Source organism: Protopterus annectens, chromosome 12.part0, assembly GCF_019279795.1.
Source record: "Protopterus annectens isolate FY-2018-M chromosome 12.part0, PAN1.0, whole genome shotgun sequence".
Lineage (NCBI taxonomy): Eukaryota > Metazoa > Chordata > Ceratodontiformes > Protopteridae > Protopterus > Protopterus annectens.
In genome coordinates this window covers 862572343-862592944 of record NC_056746.1, presented here as the reverse complement: position 1 = coordinate 862592944, position 20602 = coordinate 862572343, and the positions used below count along the sequence as shown (strand labels likewise).

The 20602-nt window shown below is 46.5% G+C and overlaps 1 protein-coding gene across 2 annotated transcripts in view; it reads right to left on the bottom strand.

Moving 5' to 3' along the window:
* Window positions 1-20602, bottom strand: part of DIDO1 (death inducer-obliterator 1) — a 1822440-nt gene that overhangs the window by 820634 nt on the left and 981204 nt on the right. For both annotated transcript variants that reach the window (XM_044089904.1, XM_044089905.1), the window contains exon 9: window positions 14343-14459. In XM_044089904.1, coding sequence (XP_043945839.1) covers window positions 14343-14459 — 117 coding nt within the window. The remainder of the gene's footprint in view (window positions 1-14342; window positions 14460-20602) is intronic.

Genomic DNA, 20602 nt, shown 5'->3' with positions numbered 1-20602 from the left:
AAAAGGCGTTCTGTTCGATTCTCTGCTACAGCGTCTTGTGTGTGGAGACATGTGTGAATGGGCATACCTTCGTTGAAGGTTGTGCGTCAGAGCTGGCAACTCTGCACGTAAAAATCTACTGCCAGTCATTAGCGGACCGGAGCTCCGCTGTGGTGACCCCTAACCGGGAAAAAGCTGAAGGACACAACTTGAAAGGGATAAGCAAAGGGGGAGGGGGGTGGTTGTGGGGCAGATAGTCAGATGGACCCTGGTCCATCAGGAAAGGGCTGTTTTGGAGGTGGGGTTTGCTGTGAAGGACAAAAGGATTGTTGCCTCTTTCCTGTTCTCTTCCATCTTGGGTTGAGCTGCTCTGGACTGCTTCCTGACAAAGGCAGTTTTAGATGGGAAGTTTCTCTGGAATTTAGGAAATGGAGAAACGATGTGGTGTTTTAGGTCTTTTAGCTCCTTTCCTCTCTCTCTTGCAGGATTTGGAAGAGTTCAGCACCTGCAGAGCCAAACAGGGCTTCATTGTCCAGGGGAGCCATCCATCAACTTCGACTTGATAGCTTCCAGTAAAGGTGGTAGTCTGAGCCATGCAAACCTTCCAAGGACAGACCCAAATGCAGCTGCCCTAGCAGAACATTTGATAGAATGCCTGGTGGCCTGGGAGGTGGCAGCTAACAGGGATGTAAAGCTAGGTTTTTGGTCTCAGAATCAGGTAATCCAGAAATTAAGACAGCTGAGACAAGAATTCGAAAGAATATTTAGTCATATGGGTCCGGTAGTTTATAGCCTGGAATACAAGAGTTGCAAAAGTATATACTTACGTACCTAGCCTTCCCAAATGCCTGCTGTCCTTGTCTGAAGGAAGCAGTGAAGTGGAGGGAGGAAGCTTAGAGGGTTTGTCAGAGGACACCGTCATGACTGATGGATCAGCTGCTGGTGCTCTGAATAAATGAATACAATCCACAGGTACCCTATAAAAACGTTTTTTTTTAGGTGTTGGTGGCTGGGAATCAGGAGCCTTGCTAGAGGATGCAAAGGCATCTAAGAAGGCCAGAAGGATAGCGGGAATAGCAGAGGGACTAGGGGTTTCCACTTGCAAAAGATATTAATACTTTTTTTTTTTTTTTTAAATATCTGTTATTTCAGTGCTTTCTCACTTGAAATGTTCTTGCATTCTAGTAAAAAAGTATCACTCAAGAAAATCTCTTCCTGGGAATCCGTCCCATTAGAATCTTCCTCAGGGAAGGCACAATCTAGTGGAGGGAGGTATCTGGGAAAAGTATGTTAGAGCCTCATCAGAAGAGTTATCCTCTTGGATGACTCTTCCCCGAGCCTTTTATGTGATTGAGCAGGCCATGGGGCTGAAGTGATATGAAACCCTGGGGAGGGGGTTGAGAGACATTAAGGTAATGAAGATGCTTTGAGGAAAAGGCCTACCAATCTACTTGAGGACAGGAAGTTGGAAAAATGCATTTTGTTTTTGGTTTCTTTTTACTGGGCATGTCCATTCTATGGAGAGAAGTTGGGCCAGATGTAGGCCTGCATTCTATAATGTCTGTATCCACTTCCTCACAAAAGGATGGTCGCAATCCCACGTGGCCCTTCAGAAATAATGAGTTGGGGTTCTGCCTGGATGTCCGAAGCAGATGCCTGTAGTACCACATGCTCCTATCCTGTTCCAAGGCGACCTCGGTTAAGGGTTCGGCCTGTGGTTCAGACGACAGCCTAGAGCAAATCTTCGGGCTGGTGGAAGTCTCAGGAGAGACGTCTGGCCCTGGAGGTTCAGCTGAAGCTTCTGGCCTGGGTTTTTTGGCTTTCCACTTTGCTAACAACTCTGTTTCTGAGGTTGAGGGACCCTCCATCCTTTTGGTGAGGAGTTTGAAATGCTGATTTTCCAGATAAATGGAAAGCGAGTTAAGCCGACTCCATAGGGTTTTTTGGGACAAAACTGGCAAATAAGGCAGGCTTTATGGTTGTGGGAAGTCACAGACAGACACTGTTGATGGCTGTCATGTGGAATCTGACGTCCAAATTCACATTTGCCCTTCCTGGACGACATTAAACTTAAGACACTATCAAAAGTAAGAAAAAGATTCCCCAACGGGGCATTTATCTGGGCACAAGTCTTAGTCAGACCGTATGTACAGGAAGTGCATTCTGTATGGTGGCATGGTTCTTGTGTACGTCACTTTTATAGCCTACATCTGACAGACTACGTGCGACGTACCACGTACCCCAGGCACTAAAGACTTCTGTAAACAAGCCAACGTTGGGTTACTTGGCAGGCAACCTCCGTCATGCAAAGAATACTGCAACAGCAGAAAGAACAGTTTTGTACCTACCATAAATGTAGATGTTCGAGTGCTAATACAGCTGCAGTCATAACAGATGAGTTCTCCTGCCGTCAGGCGGGTCCTCTGTCGGCCGAATTCCAAAGTCTAGGTCCGGCGTCGGTTGTTGTCGCTTCTTCCCTGACGTCAGTGCGACAGGGGTATAAAAGAACCAGCCAACGCCATTTTCTTCAGTTTTTCTTGCCCCAGATGTCAGGTGCCCCCAGAAGGAAGGCAATACATAAATTTGTGTAATAAATCAATGCCATATAATCAAAATACAATAGTGCAAGCAAATACATCAAGAATGAATACCCCAATCAGGTTGCATGAGGAGGTGTTAGCCAATAGGCCTGCCCCAAGAGGGGAAGGAGGGAGGGAAACCTGGACTGCAGCTGTATTAGCACTCTAACATCTACATTTATGGTAGGTACAAAACTGTACTATGTTCATCGTGCATACAGCTGCAGTCATAACAGATGGGTAGAATCCCAAAGCTAAGAAAGGGGTGGTAGGCACTAGGTGGAACTAGGAGGAGCCAGAATGCCCTGCAAGACTGCAGTGGCGAAGCCCGCTCTAGATTTGGAGTATAATTGAAGGTGGTAGTACTTGGAGAAGGTATGCACAGAACTCCAAGTGGCTGCTTCCAAAATATCTTTGGTAGGAACTCTGAGAAAAGCTGCAGAGGTAGCCGTGGCCCTTGTGGAGTGAGATCTGATGCCTGTAGGTACAGCTTTGCCATGAAAAGAATAGCAAAAGCGTATGCAGTGGGCTATCCATTTTGAGATTGTCTGTTTGGAAATTGGCTTTCCTTGAGCTCCTATAGCATAGGACACAAAGAGCTGTTCTTATTTTCTGAAAGGCTTTGTTCTGTCCAAATAATAACGCAGTTGTCTGTGGATGTCCAAGGTATGTAGTGATCTCTCCCCTTTGTTTTGAGGATTAGGATAAAAGGTAGGTAAGTGTATAGCCTGATTCAAAGCTACCCTGGATACCACTTTTGGCATAAAGGACAGGTTGGTTCGTAAGGAAACTCTGTCCTGATGGAAGATGATAAAAGGCTGCACAGCCATGAGAGCTTGTAGTTCCGATACCCTACGAGCTGAGGTAATAGCCAGAAGGAAAGCTGTTTTCCAGGACAAATATTGCAAATCTGATGAGGCAGCTGGCTCAAAAGGAGGCAAGGTCAGCTTTTCTAGAATGAAATTGAGATCTCAAGCAGGTATTGGTTGTTTCCTTGGGGGTTTTAGATTCTTAACCCCTCTGAGGAACTGTCTTAAGAGGGGGTGAGAGAATAAGGGTGGATCAGTGTTGTATTCTGCAGAAATGGCTGAGGCATGGATTTTGATGGAGGAGAATGAAAGTCCACTGCTTAGCAGCTCAGCAAGATACTGTAATATTTGAGGTAAATTCAGTTTTCCAGGATCCTGGCCCTTTTTCTCATTCCAGACACAAAACAGTTTCCATTTTGCGGAGTAAGCTTTTCTAGTAGACGGCCTTCTGGCCTCCAAAATGACATCCTGCACCTCCTTGGAGAGTAGGGTCTGTTGTGATGCTAAGGAATCTTCCATGTGGCTAGATTGAGTGTTTTTAGCTGACTGTGAAGAGTGTTGAAGCTGTGCTGAGTCAGAAGAGGAGGCATTAGAGGCAGGGTCCATGGTGGGGAATGCGTCAGGCTCCTCAGAAGTGGGTACCAGTGTTGTCTTGGCCAGTCTGGAGCAATGAGAATCATCTCTGGTCTGTCTGCTCTGGTTTTTAATAGAACTTTGGGCAGCAGAGGAAGAGGTGGGAAGGCATAAACTGTCATTGATGTCCAACTGAAAGAGAGAGTGTCCACTCTCCAGGCCTTTGGCTGAAAAATCCTTGAGCAGAATTTTGTCAATTGCTGATTTTTTGTGGGAGGCAAAGAGATCTATGTCTGGCCTTCCCCATGCTTGAATTATCTCTGTAAAAACTTGAGGATGCAACTTCCATTCGTGTGGATCTGTCATATTTCTGCTTAGGTTGTCTGCCAGCGTGTTTTCCTTGCCTGGCAAGTACTGTGCTTGAAGTTCGATTTGTAAGTCCAGGGCCATGTTCCAAAGTGACATGGCCAGCCTGTATAGGGGGTATGAATGGGTTCCTCCCTGTTTGTTTATGTACCACATTACTGTGGTGTTGTCCGTCCTTATCAATAGTTGACCTGGTTGTAGAAGGTCTTTGAAAGCTATAATAGCATTTATTACTGCTAGCATTTCCTTTTGATTGATGTGAAGGTGCTTTTCTTTTTGGGACCATTTGCCCTGAATGCACCGATCTGTCATGTGCGCCCCCCCCAGGCGTAGTCCGGGGCGTCTGTTGTGATGACTAGATTTGCTTGAGGCTTGCTGAATGGGAGACCTGTGTGTTCGTTTGGCATGCTTGAGCCCACCACAGAAATTCCTTTTGAAGACATGGAATTAGTGGTATTATTGTTTCCAAACTGTGGCTGTGTTGAGACCATAGGTTTTTCAGGTACCACTGAAGTTTCCTCACATGCAGCTTTGCACATAGGATTAGTAAGATGCAAGATGCCATGAATCCCAGAGCCTGCAGGATTTTCCTTGTAGTCAACCTGGTGCAATTTGATAGTGTTCTGAATTATTGAGTTAGTTGCCCCTGATTCTCTGGCGTGAGGTAGGCCATCTGGGTGTTTGTGTCCAAGTTGGCACCCAGGAAAATTATTTTCCGAGAGGGTATTAGCCTTGATTTCTTTTTGTTGACTGTGTATCCCAGAGAGTTCAACAACATTATTACATAAGCCAGATGTTTCAGAAGAATGTGCTTGCTGTTCGCTTGGATAAGGCAGTCATCCAAACAGGGGTATATCTGTATCCCTTGAAGTCTGCAGTAGGCAATTACTGATGCCAGGCATTTTGTGAATACTCTGGGCGCAGTAGATAAGCCAAAGGGCAATGCAGAGAATTGATAATGGATTGAACCTTCAAGAAATCTGAGGTATCTTCTGCAATTTTGTCTGATTGGGACATGCAGGTATGCCTCCTTGAGGTCCAATGTTACCAGCCAAGACTCCTTGCCCAGCATGGGAAGAAGCTGCTGTAGAGTGAGCATCTTGAATTTTGGTACAAGTAGAAATGTGTATAGGATGGATAGGTCCAAAATAGGTCTCCAATCTTTTCCCTTCCTTGGTACCAGGAATAGTCTGGAATAAAAACCTTGACCTTCTTCGTGAGTAGGTACCTCCTGAATAGCTTTCATGTCTATGAGATCTGAAATTTGTCTTTGTGCCTCTGCCCTTTGATTGTGTAGCAGGTTTGGCATGCCTCTCATTTTTGGAAGGGTGTGAAAATGGAATCTGTAGCCTCTGTTTATAATGTCCAGGATCCATTTGTCTTCTGTGACAATATGCCAATTTTTTGAAAATAATGCCAGTTTTCTGTCTAAGGCTGCTGCCATTTGAGCCTTGCTTGGCATGCAAAGGGGAAAGTCATTGGGCTTGCTTTCTGAATGGCTGCGAGTTATCCTCACCAATTCTGTGTAGGAGCTTGCCACTGTCTGCCTCTAAACGATCCTTGGGATTGCCCTCTGCCCCTCAGGCACCTGTATCTACCTCTTTGGGGTCTGTCCATGGCTGGAAAGGACCAATTTTTGGAAGGCCAATTTCTACTGAAACGTGGGGGTTGTACCTGTAGAAAATCTTTCACTGTTTGCATTGATATAGAAGTTATGTTCTTACCATAACGTTCCATGTTAGTTGTCTTCTTCTCGCCTTCTTCTTGCTGGATGGGTTCGGAGCCGACTGCCCGACTGCCACTGTAAAAGCTCGAGAGTTGGTTCCACCGGCTCGAGGCTCCCCTTATATCCCACAATGCTAGGCGAGAGTTACCTCAGATCTCGTTTGTAAGCTAACCCCAGCTTATAATAGTAACAGAATAACTCTAAACAGAGTCCACCTCTAACAACAGGAAGAAAGAAGGAAGACCTACATCCTGAACCAGGAAATATGCATAACAGCATATGCCTAAGAAAGAGGTGGTAGAAAGAGAGGTCACAATCACAACTCCTCTAGGTCTGTCCAGGCCAGGGGAAGGAGGGACGAAGAAGAAGGCGTGAAGAGGACTACTAACATGGAACGCTATGGAAAGAACATAACTTCTATATGTTAAGTTGTCTATCTCGCCTTCATTCTTGCTGGATGGGACCGGCCCTAGCACCTTGTCCCGGTGGCCTAACGGAACAGACTCCTGAGAACAGTGGAACCAAAGTTAGCTCTATGCCTAGAAGCTAAGTCCAACTTATAATGAGAAATGAAAGTGTGAGGAGTAGCCCAAGTAGCCGCTGCACAAATGGTTTCAATAGGCAGTCTGTCTTGGAAGGCTAAAGAAGTAGCCAAAGCTCTGGTGGAATGGGCCTTAGGTTTATTAGGCAGTTTTTGGTGTCTAATTTCATATACAAGGGAAATCAAAGATGTTAGCCATCTGGATAATGATACCTTTGAAACTGAAAGTCCCTTTCTGCTTTCCGCATAGGAGAGCTGATCAGATTTTCTGAATTGTTTCGTTCTATCCAAGTAGTACCTCAATTGACGATGAACATCCAGGCAGTGTAATTTTTGTTCAGACCTATTGGAATATTCTGGAAAAAAGACAGGGAGGTCAATGCTTTGATTTAGATTTGACGTCGAGACCACCTTAGGCAAAAGGACGGTTAGTTCAGAAGGATACTCTGTCCTTATGAAACAATAGATAAGGAGGTCGACAGCTGAGTGCTTGAAGCTCTGAAACTCTTCTAGCTGAAGTAATAGCTACCAGAAAAAGAGTCTTCCATGATAGAAATTTTAAAGAACAGGAGACTGCAGGTTTGAACGAGGGAAGAATCAAAGAAGCAAGAACTAAATTTAGGTCCCAAGGAGAAGGAGGATTTCTTATAGGAGGTCTGAGAAGAAAAACTCCTTTCAAAAAGGCTTTGCAAAGCTTGTGGGACATTAAGGCAGATTCAGAAATACCCACATGACAGTTAGAAATAGCTGCCAATTGAACTTTAAGAGTAGAGGGAGATGAACCTGCATGGAAGAGTTCAGCTAGAAAATCAAGGACTAATTGGATGGAAGCAGTGAAAGGATCTATGTCCTTTTCTTGAGCCCAATATGTGAAGCGCTTCCACTTACTCAAATAAATCTTCCGAGTGGAAGATTTATGGGAAGCTATCAAAATATCTCGAACAGAGTGAGATAATTGAGGAAGCCTGGCTAAGGTTGGAACTGGAGGAACCAAGCAGTGAGGTTCAGAGAGGGGAGGGAGCGATGAAACTGACCCGACTGATGGATCAAAAGATCTGGAACTAGGTCCAGATTCCACGGTCGCCCCAAAAGAAATTGATGTAGAAAGGGGAACCACACCTGTCGAGGCCAGTAAGGAGCAATGAGGATCAATGAGGCCTTCTGAGCGATAGCTTTCTGTATCACTTGAGAGATTAGTGGGAAAGGAGGAAATGCATACAGAAGTCCCCGGGCCAAACTTGGACTAGAGCGCCTCTGCTGGGTTGGCCTGGTAAAGGAATAGAGTGAAATATTCTCTGCACTTGCTGTTTTGGGAGTAGCAAAAGATCGCACCAAGGCTGACCCCACTTGAGGAAAATTTCTCTCACAACAGAGTCTTTCAGAGACCACTGTGAGGCATGAGGATAGCTCTGCTCAACTTGTCCGCAATTTGATTGGACTTCCCGGGATGTGCGCTATCAGAAACCGCTGAGAAGAAATCGCCCATTGCCACAGTCTGAGTGCTTCGACACAGGATATGACCTGGTTCCGCCTTTGTTTGTTGATGTACCACACTACAGACATATTGTCTGTCTGGATTGCAATCGCTCCCAAGGGAAGAGAGTCTTGAAGGGCTTGCAACGCTAAAAGCACTGCTCTCATCTCCAGAACATTTATGTGCAAGTGGCATTCGCTTGGTTGCCATGTGCCCTGGACCGCCCTGCCCTGATAATGCCCCCACCCGATCAGGGAGGCATCCGCTGTCAGAGTAGCAACCGGAGGGTGGAACAAAGGGTCTTCCCAACAAGAGCTGAGGGGAAGACATCCACCACATGAGATGATTTTGCACGCTTGTGATCATAATGGTGTGGGACATTGGAAGTTCCTGGTATGACCATTGAGTAAAGAGCATCCATTGAAGGATCCGCATGTGGAATCTGGCTAATGGAAGCAGAGGTATGGCCGCCATAATTCCCAACACTTTCAGAACTAACCTGGCTTTGATTCTGTTGTTGTTGAAAAGGAGTGAGACCAGTTTGTGAATGTCTGTTATTCTCTGATGTGTTAGTCTCAGACATGTCTACTGTGTCTAGATTTGCCTATGAAAGTAATAGCACGACAAGGCGACAAAACAGACTTTTCGCAATTTATTGAAATGCCCAGCTTTTGACAAATGCGAAAAGTGTAATCCCTGGCCATCAGAAGGAGATGCTTGGTGGGAGCTGTGAGGAGCCAGTCGTCCAAATATGGAAACACCTGGAATCCTTGTCGCCTCAGGTGAGAAGCTACCACTGCCATGCATTTGGTAAACACCGGGGCAGTGGTGAGACCAAAGGGCAGGGCCCTGAACTGAAAATGACTGGTTCCCAGCCTGAAGCGGAGGAATCTTCTGGAGCGCCTGTTCATTTTATGTGATAGTACGCATCCTGAAGGTCTATAGAGCACATCCAGTTTCCTTTGCCCAAGAGGGAAGAATGGATTGCAGCGTGACCATCCAAATCTTGTTTTCTTGACTGATCTGTTCAAGATACTGAGCACCAAAATTGGTCTCCAGTCCCCTGTTTTCTTTGGAACTAAAAAGAACCTTGAGTAGATTCCGGATCCTTGCTGGTCTGCTGGAACTGGCTGAATTGCTCTTTTGCAAGCAGTTTTGAAATTTCCAAACCGCTAGATCCCTTTGAGCGGTGGAATATCTGGAAGGGATTTTTGATTGGTTTGGAATGCTAAGAAAGGGGATAGAATAGCCTTCGAAATGACGGACTGTACCCATTTGTCTTGAGTCAGGATAGCCAGGCTTCTGGGTACAGTGACAATCTTCCCGACTGCCTCGAAGGTGGGCAGTCGGGCAACACCTCAGGGATGCTGAAAGGGCTTGTCAGAGAAGGCTTCCCGATTGCCCTGGTTCTGGACCCCCTGCCCCTAGGGCGACGCCTACCATTGTTATTCCCGCCTCTGCCTCTGGCGGGAAACGACTCTCAGGCCAGGCTTAAGTCCCTTGAGATTGTTTACGGAACCACATCTTTCCACCTTTCTGGCCTTTGGGGTAAGGCCTAGGAGGAGTAGAAAATGGACTCGACGGCAGAAAGGGTCTTGCCATCAGTTTCGCACCTAGTCAAGGTTTCTTTCACTTGAGGACCAAAGAGAGATGATCCATCAAACGGGAGTTAGTGAAAGACGCCTTGAAGGGGTCCAAATTGCATAGCCGCATCCAGGCATGCCTACGTAAGGCCACACCTGTCCCTGCGGCTCTACTCGCCCATCAGCCGCAAGAAAGAAGACGCATGGAGGAGTTGGTTATGGAGTTAAGGGTAGCCAGCTGCGTGTTCATCTTATCTTGAAACCCGCAGCTGTAGGGTCCTTAACATTTCACTCGCCTTGATCAGGTCCCTTTGAAGACGAGTAAAATGGCATAGGTAGTTCAGCGAACGATGGTAAATGTCGCTGATGAGAACATCCGCTTCCGCATCTGTCCATGGACCTAGATTCCTTGTTAGGTGGATGGACAGGTACTGAAGGATCAGCTAGCTCCTTCTTAGTGGCAGCAGCTACCACCATAGCATCCACAGAAACTCCTTTTGTTAAGAACTGTTTGTCTGCTGGTGCCGTATGAACTTGGAGGGTCTCCTGGGAGTGGGGTCCACTGAATCAGGAGCCGCCCATGCCTTCTTAGCAACCACCTGCATGAGGGGGTCAAAGGGGGACACCCAGGAGGTGGAAGGGCGAGAGCCAAACGCCTCAAGATACACAGATTCATCCTCCGAAGGGTTGAGGGCTGGCCAATTTCCCTCTGCTTCAGGATCTCTAGAATGTCTGCAAATGAGACATCTTCAGAAGGGGAACGGGGAACCCTCAGAATCATCTAAATCTGTGTCCGACGTGATGGACTCAGGTGAGTCAATGTGTTTCCTCTACACTTCCTCTTCCGAGGGGCTCTTCTGCCAAATCAGGAGGCCTCGAAGAGGATGAAATCCCCACATGGGGTTCCTGAGGAGCTGGCTCTCTGCGGTCCGGGATGAGGGAGTGAGTCGACTTGACCTGAGGCACCGAGAGGAGGGGCGGACGGAGCCGACTGTGGAGTAGAGCCAGGCTCTAACACACTCCGCATGACCTCAATGCACCCCTGTCAGGCAAAGCCAGAGGTCCCCGCCCGAAGCTAAGAACCTCCTCGGCACCGACAGCGATGGCTCGAGGTCGATGTCGGAGCCGAACTTACCAGCCAAGCACCGAGAGGGAGAGGGGTCGGACAAGGGTCCGATGCCACTCACCCCTCGAGCCGACGAGGGAAGTCCGGCGCCGAGATTCTTCCAAGGAAGAAATGAGCACGACGGAGCCAAGACAATTGTATCGGCTCCGACGCTTATCACAGTCTCGGTTCCGACGCTGCCCGAGCTCAAGAGAGTCAAGGAGGAATATATTGATGGACCGGGCAGGCATCGACTGATGAGTCGGGCTCTGAAGCATCTGGGCCAGTGCCTCGGACTTAAGAAGTCGACTCACTACCCTCTGAAGGTCAAGATCCGACAGCCTCGATGACCTAGAGGAGTGAGATCTTTGGCTCCGTTCAGACAGCAGGGGAGATCCTGGAGCCGAATGAACGGAGCCAAGGGATGGTGACCTGGACCTCTTTCCTAGTTGTCGGCTCAAGGTCTGGTCGGAGCCGACACGGGAATTTCTAATACCTCGGCTCCAGCCGGAGCCGAGGGAACCACAGAAACTGTGGACTGAGACTCATCGGCTCCAGCCGGAGCTGATGTAGACATAGGTTTAGAAACCTTAGGTCTCGGCTCAGTTGTCGGAGCCGAAGACCTAGATGCCTTAGAGGGCTTCCCTGTAGATACAGGAAGGGAATCCTCTGGCTTGAGTAAGCCCCTTAAAATTAATTTATTTTTTCTTTCCTGCAGGACCCTGGGGCTGAAGCCATGGCACACAGCACAGGAGTCCTGCAGGTGCAAAGGTCCCAGACAGTAGACACAAGAAGTGTGAGCGTCTGTCAGAGACATTTTCTGACAGCACGCATCACACTTCTTGAATCCGGAGACCTTTGCTTCTTTAGACATCTCTAAAGGTGTAATCACACACACACAAACACACTAATTACACCCTGTCAAGTTTAAATTATAATAAAACACTAACTAGGTTTTTAAAATAAGAAATAACACACACACTCCACTAGGGAAGAAAAAAGGCCTGTAGGCCCAAGGAAAGAACTTAAAGTTCTTGAGGGAAAAAAAACGGGAATTTTTTAGAAGGGGATAAAAATTTCTCTAAACTAAGGGAAATAAGTAAAAATATTAAAATTAAAGGGGTTTTAATAGACTAACTTACACAAGAAAAGTCACTTACCAAGAACCGGTAGAAACCAACACCTCGATAGCTGTACCGGCAAACGAGATCTGAGGTAACTCTCGCCTAGCATTGTGGGATATAAGGGGAGCCTCGAGCCGGTGGAACCAACTCTCGAGCTTTTACAGTGGCCGAGTCGGAGCCGAGGTCGGCTCCGAACCCATCCAGCAAGAATGAAGGCGAGATAGACAACTTAACATTTAGCCTTTTCCTCCATTTTCCTTAATACCTCCTCAGCATTAGCACCTAATACATCCTTTTGTAGAGGGGCATCTAGTAATTTAGCTTTGACATGATCTGGTAAGGTTTGTTCCTTGAGCCAGGCATGTCTGCGTATGACTGATCCTGTAACAGCAGCTCTACATGAGGCCTCTAGAGCATCAAAACCACATTGTAAGGTATGTTTACCCACTTGTTCTGCACTGTGCATCAAATCCTGCAACTCCTTCAAGTCTGGTTGTTCAGGTTGTGACATTTTACTTCTCAATTGTGAAAACAGAAACTGTTGGTACTTTAGCATATGGAACTGACAGTTTAATGCCCTCATGGTTAAGGTGGCAGAGGTATATACCTTTTTTCCCCACCTTTCTAAGGATCTGGAATCTCTCTCAGAAGGTAATAGATTTTTAGCAGTGGAGACCTTAATTCCCTTGGGGCCCTGTGAGATAGTTTCTGGGTCAGCAGCATGGCTTTTGTATAGAAATTGGTGTGAGTCAGGAACCCTGTAGTACCTGTCAGGCTTGACTGGGGCTGGAGGTAGAGAATCCGGGTTAAGGAAGGCCTCCGAGTACACATCATCTAGTATGCCCAAGACAGGAGGTATAGCCAGAGGCCTGTGCTGAGGTAGCAAGAGAAATTCCCTAAGCCTTTTCTTGGAATCTGAATAATATTGGCCTTCCCAGTGGAAGTGTTCCCTTAAGGTATGCAAAGTTTCCCCAAATGAGTAATCCTCTGGGGGGGATACAGAGGGAATGGACTCCTCTGCATCAGAGTCTTCAAAAGGGGAGTAAGAATGTTCCTGTTCATCAGAGTGCTCTGATATAATGGAGCCCTGATCAGAGGAGGGGGATTCTTCCTCCACTCTGGGCCTTTTGTCCAGGGGGGGTTGAGAACCCCTGATAAGAGTAATTAAATCCTCAGCCATTTTAAGCATCTGTTTTTTAGGCATGGGGCCTGGAGATGGGCCCTGTGTAGCTTGTCTCTTAGAATGCATGGCTGCTTTAGACTTAGTGAAAGCCTTGATGGAAAAAGAAGAGGAAGGTCTGAAGACACCTTGAGAGGAGGTAGACCCGTCCACATTTTGAGATTCACCGCCAAGAGTGGCTTCGGTATCTGTAGTCGGTGTGTGGGCCGAGGAGCCTGCGACCTCGGGCACAGGAGACACCGCCAATGAAGTGTCGTCGGTAGTCAGGGGCTGCGTAGGCGCCTCACTGAGAACCGGACCACCTGTAGTCGGCTTTGGCGTGGTGTCGGTAGAGGCCGCGGACCTCGTGTATCGGTCCTTATCTTTGCGCTTTTTAGACAAAACTGGAGTCTGAGTATCCGACATAATATAGATAAATTTTTTGCCAAAATAATGCTGGACGAACTCCGCCCGACGCATAATGGTGCGTTTGTTGAATGTAGCACAAAAGCGACAGACCGAGACGTCGTGGTCTGGGCCTAAACAAGGAATACAGAGGGAATGGAAATCCTTATGCGGTATTTGCTTCCCACATGAAATACAATTATTAACTTCGTCTGACATCGGTCTGAGGCAAGAAAAGTTTCCCCAATGGGGTACTTAGCTTTCAAGAAGACTTCGGTTGCAAAATTTTCGTAATTTCAGGAGCTGGCCGACCGGCACTTGCGAACTGCTTCTGCTTCGGCCCGCTACGCAAGAAAGACTGAAGAAAATGGCGTCGGCTGGTTCTTTTATAACCCTGTCGCACTGACGTCAGGTAAGAAGCGACGACAACTGACACCGGACAAAGACTTTGGAATTCGGCCAACCGAGGACCCGCCTGACGGCAGGAGAACCCATCTGTTATGACTGCAGCTGTATGCACGATGAACATCAGAAGAACAATTATTCAATTAATCCCAACCAATTCCACAAGCTGAGCAAACACTTCAGTGATCGAAGTGCAACTAGTATGTACACCATCCAACAATGACAGTACCATACCTTTTCTCGCTTCAGTTCAAATTCTCCACAATTTCAAATCACTTAACAAATGATCACAGACAATCTGATATATCTGACTGTTAATGAGACAGGATTTCACAAAATTCGATAGACGAGATAAAAAAAAAATTTACATTTCAGTTGAAAAGGACATGAACAGGGCCAGCAGCAGTTCTCCAAAATTAAGTAAAAGGATAAGGTTCCCAAGTCACTCTTTTATACACTAAAATGTACAATCATTTTGAATATAATAGATAAAGAAATAAATAATAAAACTTACTGGTTTTCTAACTCTCTCTCTCCATGTAGAAAGTTCTTTTGAAGCTAGTTCCTCTGGTTTAATTCTCACCAATTTTACTGCTGGAATTTCTTGTCTAAGAACTCGATGGAAGAGACCCTGTAAAGGGGAGTAAATCAGGTATAGAATGCAACAATTCAGAAGATGAAAACACTAATGCATCAACAGTACAACGACAAGTGCAGATGTGTAGTTCAACCACAAAAAATATCTGATGTGGTTAATCTTCTTTCCATTCATCACTGATGGGACAGAATCCCAAACTACCTTGTGTTCCTTGGTCAGCCCTTATGGAAGAACGCTCCTGAGCACCACTGAGCCAAAGGCAGCTCTCACTCTGGAGACCACATCCAATTTGCAATGATTAATGAAAGTGTGGGGGTTAGCCCATGTGGCTGCTGCACAAATATCATCCATAGAGGCTCTCGAATGTAAGGCTACAGTTGTTGCCATAGATCTGGTAGAGTGGGCTTTAACTTTCTGTGGTATAGGTTTTTGCAAGTGAATAAATGTAGCATATGCAGCCCTTAAGCCATTTAGACAAAGTGACCTTGGAGACAATTTCCCATTCTAGGTCCAGAGAAGGAAATGAAAAGTTGGTCAGTTTTATGTACTGCTTTGGTTCTGTCTAAATAAAACTTCAGTTGTCTGTGTATATTCAAAGAATGTAGACAGTATTCCCCTTTATTAGTAAAATTTGGGAAGAATATTGGTAAATCAATGGTCTGATCGATAGAAAAATCTGAATTAACTTTGGGGAGAAAAGATGGGCTTGTCTGGAGTGATACTCTGTCTTGTGGAAGATTAAACAGGGCCTTTTAATGCATAATGCTTGAAGCTCTGAAATTCATCTGGCTGACGTGATGGCTACCAGGAAAAGGGACTTCCAAGATAAAAATTTTAGGTCACTTTGCTGCAGTTTCAAAAGAAGGTTGAGTTAAGGACTGAAGAACTAACGTGAGGTTCCATGGCTCTATAGGTTGTCTGATTGGAGGCCTAATGTGAGAGATCCCTTTAAGAAAGGTTTTGCATAACTGAAGAGAGAGATGAGGGGAGAATTATCCAAACCATCATGAAAGTTAGAGATGTACTCATAGTAGAAGCTGCAGCGACATCTTCAAAGAATTTTGACAGATATTGTAACACTGCTGTAACTGGAGCAGAGTACGGGTCTAGCCTCCTTTTCTTAGACCAAATAGAGAACCTCTTCCATTTGTCTAGATATTAGTCTTCTGGTGGATGGCTTGTGAGAGGCTTGGATAAGGTCACATACAGGTGAGGGAAGGTTATCCTGCATGGCAATTAACGGAAGTGGAGAAACCAAGCTGTCAGCTTGAGACTGGATAGGTTCGGGTGACTCAACCCTTGTGGGTGAGAAATCAGGTCTAGAAAAGGGTCCAGAATCCAGGGTCAACATAACAGGTGAGGCCGAAGGAAGGGGAACCAAACCTTATGAGGCCAAAAGTGGGCTATGAGGATCATATTGCATTTCAACCGAATAGCTTTCTTTATGAATTGGGGAATCAGAGGAATCAGAGGAATAGGATAGGCATATAGCAGTCCTGTGGGCCAATCGTTTAGCACAGCATCTCTCGGGGACTCCCCGCTGAGGGGAAAAAGGGCAAAATAGCTGCTGCATTTGTTGTCTGACGGGGAAGCAAATAGGTCACAGCATGGCTGGTGCCACCAGCTGAAAAATGTTGCCGTTATGTCGAGATTGAGGAACCACTCGTTAGGCAGGAGAATACATCTACTCAACTTGTCTGCAGTCATACTGGAATTCCCAGGAATATGCGTTGCTATCAGAAAGTGGTTGGAAGGTATCGCCCACTGCCAAATTCTCATGGCCTCTTGACACAGGGGATAGGATTTGGCCCCTCCTTCCTTGTTGATATACGAAACTACTGACATGTTGTCTGACTGAACTGCGTTTGTTCCAGAAGGAAGAACAGATCGGAATGCTTGCAATGCAAACAGCAATGCTCTCAGTTCTAGAAAGTTGATATGCAGGTTGGCCTCCAAAGCGGACCATGCACCTTGGACAGTCTTTGCCTGGAAATGGCCCCTCCACCCTAACAGGGAAGCATCCGTGGTCACAATGGATTTGGTCGAGGGAGATGGAATGGACAGCTCCAAAGTTCTATGTCTGGCCTCGTCCACCAAAGAAGGTGCTGCTGGCAACAACTGGTTATCTGAATTTGAAAGCATAGAGGGTGGTAATTCGGAAACCATTGAGACAGCAGAAGCCTCTGAAGTATTCACATATGCAGTTTTGCAACGGGCACTATTGGTAAGGAAGCTGCCATGGATTCTAAAGCCTGAAGAAGTTCCCTTGCTGAGCCTTTGTTTTGACAGAGTTATCACCCGGTGCTGGAACCTCAATCTCTTAACTCTGAGCTGGGAGAGACACCAGACAAGAAGGGGTGTCGAAGACTGCTTCAATGAATTCTATGTTCTGAGTTGGAGCAAGGTTGGATTTCTCCCAGTTTGTTATCCCCAAAAGTCTTGTCAGGGAAAGAGTGTATTGCAGGGCTGTTACCAGAAGATGCTTGGTGGGGGTGGTAATGAGCTAACTGTCCAAACATGGATATACCCAGAATTCTTGCGGCCTCAAGTAAGCTGTGACCACTGACATGCACTCTGAACACTCTAGGGGCTGTAGAGATTCCGAACGACAGGGCACAAAATTGGTAGCGATTGACTCCTAGCCGGAAGCGAAGTAGACTCCTGGAGAATTTGTCCATTATGATGTGGAAATACGCATCCCGGAGATCTATTGGGAACATACAATCGCCTTCCCTTAGAAAAGGGAGAATGGACTGAACCGTGACCATCCGAAACTTCGTTTGGGCAACAGACTTGTTCAAATTGCTGAGATCCACAATTAGTCTCCAGTCCCCTGTTTTTCTTGGCACCAAAAAGAATCTTGAGTAGAATACCGATCCGCACTGGTCTGGTGGGACTATTTGTATGACTTGCTTTTGACATGGCTTGTTTACTTCTGCAGCTGCTACTTCCCTTTGACTGGATGTAAAGTCGGGAAGCTTTGTTGGAAGTTTTGGATAAGTGATGAGGGGAATGGTGTAGCCTCTGGTTATGATCTTCTGCACCCAACCGTCAGAAGTTATTGAATGCTAGGCAGCGTGGTGCAGAGAGAAACATCCCCCGACTGCTTCCAGAGAAAAGCAATCGGGCTGCTCTTCAGGAGCACTGGTAAGGCTGCCCAGAGAAAGAATCCCTGGATCCCTGATTATGTGGACCCCCTCTGCCTCGATAGGGGCGTCTTCCCAAATTGTTACCCCCTCTGCCCATGGTATCATTGTCATGTGCGAGACGGAAAGGACCCTGAGATTTTTTTGTGCCACATTTTTCCACTCCTCTGGTTCCTGGAAAAAGAATGCTGAGGACTGGAAAAACGTAAACCTACGACAGAAAGGGTCTTGACGTCCTGCTTACTCCTGGCCAGGGTTTCTTCTACCTTAGAGTCAAAAAGGGAAGATGCTTCGACTGGAGTGTTCAGGAAGGAAAACTTGAAAGGGGCTGCAAAGTCACAGTAGCGCATCCAGGCATGGCGTCTCATAACTATGCCTGAACCTGTTACTCTAGCCGCCCCTTCGGTTGCAAGTGACAGCAACTTTATGGACGAATTGGAGACAGACTCCAGGGTTGCGAACTTTGAGTCAACTTTGTCCATTACCTTGGACACCTGACCTGCGAGTGTTCCAGAGAGTTCGGAAACCAAGTCTCTTTGCAGCCTTGTAAAATGTGACAAGTAATTCAGAGACCGTATGGCAAAAGTCACTGAAGCAAAAACTCACTTCCTTAATCTATCCACAGCCCGGGACTCTGCTGGGCGGATGAACAGTAGGACTTCAGCGAGATCCTTTTTCTTGGCCGCCATCACCATAGCATTGACTGGTAAACCTCTTGACCAATGTGGGTTTTCCTTGATGGGAGGGTGGGGGTGGGGTAGTATCTTGTCAGGTTCTCCAAGGGTTCGACTCAACAGAATCAGGGTTCCTCCAGGAACGCTGCACCACGAGTTGTACCAGCTCGTCTGCAAGCAAGGTCACCCAAGAGGTAGACGGCCAGGCACGGAAAGCCTGCAAAAACACAGACTCCTCGGAAGGGATAGTGGGTTTCCAATTACCCCTTTGTTTCAGCATTTCAAGGATGTCCCCAAAGGAGACATCAGTGGGTGACCGTGGGGACCCTTCAGCGTCACTGAAATCTGTATCCTCTGTCAGAGACTCTTCAGGGGAGTCTATGTGCTTCCTCTTGCACAATCTCTTCCGTGGGGGGCTTCTGAGCAGGACCTGTAATGGGGTCTCCTGCGACTTTCCTGCCCGGTGTCCCGGGGTGGTGGCTTGTGTCAGCTTTAGCTCAGGGGGAAAAGAGGTCTGGGGTTCAGACGTCAGTAGAATGCTTCCAGAATCAAATGCCCTCTTCATAGCTTGGAAAGCAGGTCCGCCCGAAGAGGGATGGGAGCCAGAACAAAGAAAGTACAGTTTTGTACCTACCATAAATGTAGATGTTCGAGTGTACACACTGCTGCAGTCATCACACTTGGGTTATCTGCCGTTAGGCGGTCCCGCAGCCGGCCTGAGTTCCAAAGTCTTGGTCCGGCGTTGGTTGCAGTCGCTTCTTCCCTGACGTCAGTGCGACAGGTGTATAAAAGACAGCCAACGCCATTTTCTTCAGTTTTTCTTGCCCCATATGTCAGGTGCCCCCAAATAAGAAGGCAATACATAATCCTAAGTAAATTACATAAGTAGAAAACAATAGCTACAGCTGTAAGCAAATACACCATATAGAAATATATCATATAGATTGTATAAAAAAGGGGGATATAGATAAAAACCCAGGTAAGAAGAAGGGATGGTGGGAGGGTAACCTGGACTGCAGCAGTGTGAACACTCGAACATCTACATTTATGGTAGGTACAAAACTGTACTATGTTCGTGTTACACTGCTGCAGTCATCACACTTGGGATGAATCCCAAAGCTAAGGCTGGGCGGTTGGTACTAAACAGGGTTTGGAGAAGCTAGTTGGCCCTGCAGAACTGCAGTGGCAAAGCCAGCTCTGGTTTTTGAGTATAGAGGTAAGTGGTAGTGCTTGGTGAAGGTGTGCACTGAACTCCAAGTTGCAGCCTCAAAAATATCCTTGGTTGGCACCTCTCTGAGGAAGGCTGTTGATGTTGCTATAGCCCTGGTGGAATGGGGCCTAATGTTACCAAGTACAGGTTTCCCATGGTGTGTGTAGCAGAAACGGATACAATGTCCTATCCATTTTGAAATGGTCTGTTTTGAGATAGCCTTTCCTTGTGATCCTGCAGCATAGGATATAAAGAGCTGATCAGATTTTCTGAAAGCCTTTGTTTTATCCAAGTAGAAACGTAATTGCCTGTGAATGTCCAAAGAGTGTAGGAGTCTTTCCCCTTTATTCTGGGGGTTTGGATAAAAGGTGGGTAAATGAATGGTTTGGTTTAGAGCCACACTGGATACCACCTTTGGCATAAAGGTAGAGTTAGTTCGTAAAAGACTCTGTCTTGATGAAAAATGGTGAAAGGCTCCACTGCCATTATGGCCTGTAGCTCTGAGACTCTTCGTGCTGAACTTATTGCTAGCAGCAGGCAGTTTTCCATCATAAAAATTGTAAATCGGCTGAAAAAGCTGATTCGAAAGGCGGCAGTGTAAGTTTTTCCAAAACAAAACTGAGGTCCCAAGTTGGTGTTGGTGCTCTTCGGGGCGGCCTTATGCTCTTAGCCTCTCTGAGGTACTGTCTTATTAATGGATGTGCAACAATAGGAGGATCCATGTTGTAATGAGCTGAAATAGCTGAAGCGTGGATCTTAATAGATGAAAAAGAAGGGCCTTTGTGCAACATCTCAGTTAAATATTGCAGAATTTGAGGAATATTTGGGACAAGCGGATTTTGGCCTTTAGCCTGGTTCCAGGCGCAGAATCTTTTCCATTTGTCTGAGTACGTTTTCCTGGTGCTGGGTCTCCTGGCCTCCAGAATGACATCCATAGCAGCTTTAGAGAGAAATGTTGACTGGTTGTTTAGGTAATCTGCCATGCAGCCAGATGTAAAGTCTTGCGCTGGCTGTGTAGAATCGGATTGTTTTGCTGAGTCAGCAGGTGAGGGATTTGAGGTAAAATCCATGGTGGGCCTTGAGCCATGTTCCTTAATACTGGATACCAGTGTTGGCGTGGCCAGTCTGGAGCAACGAGTATCATTT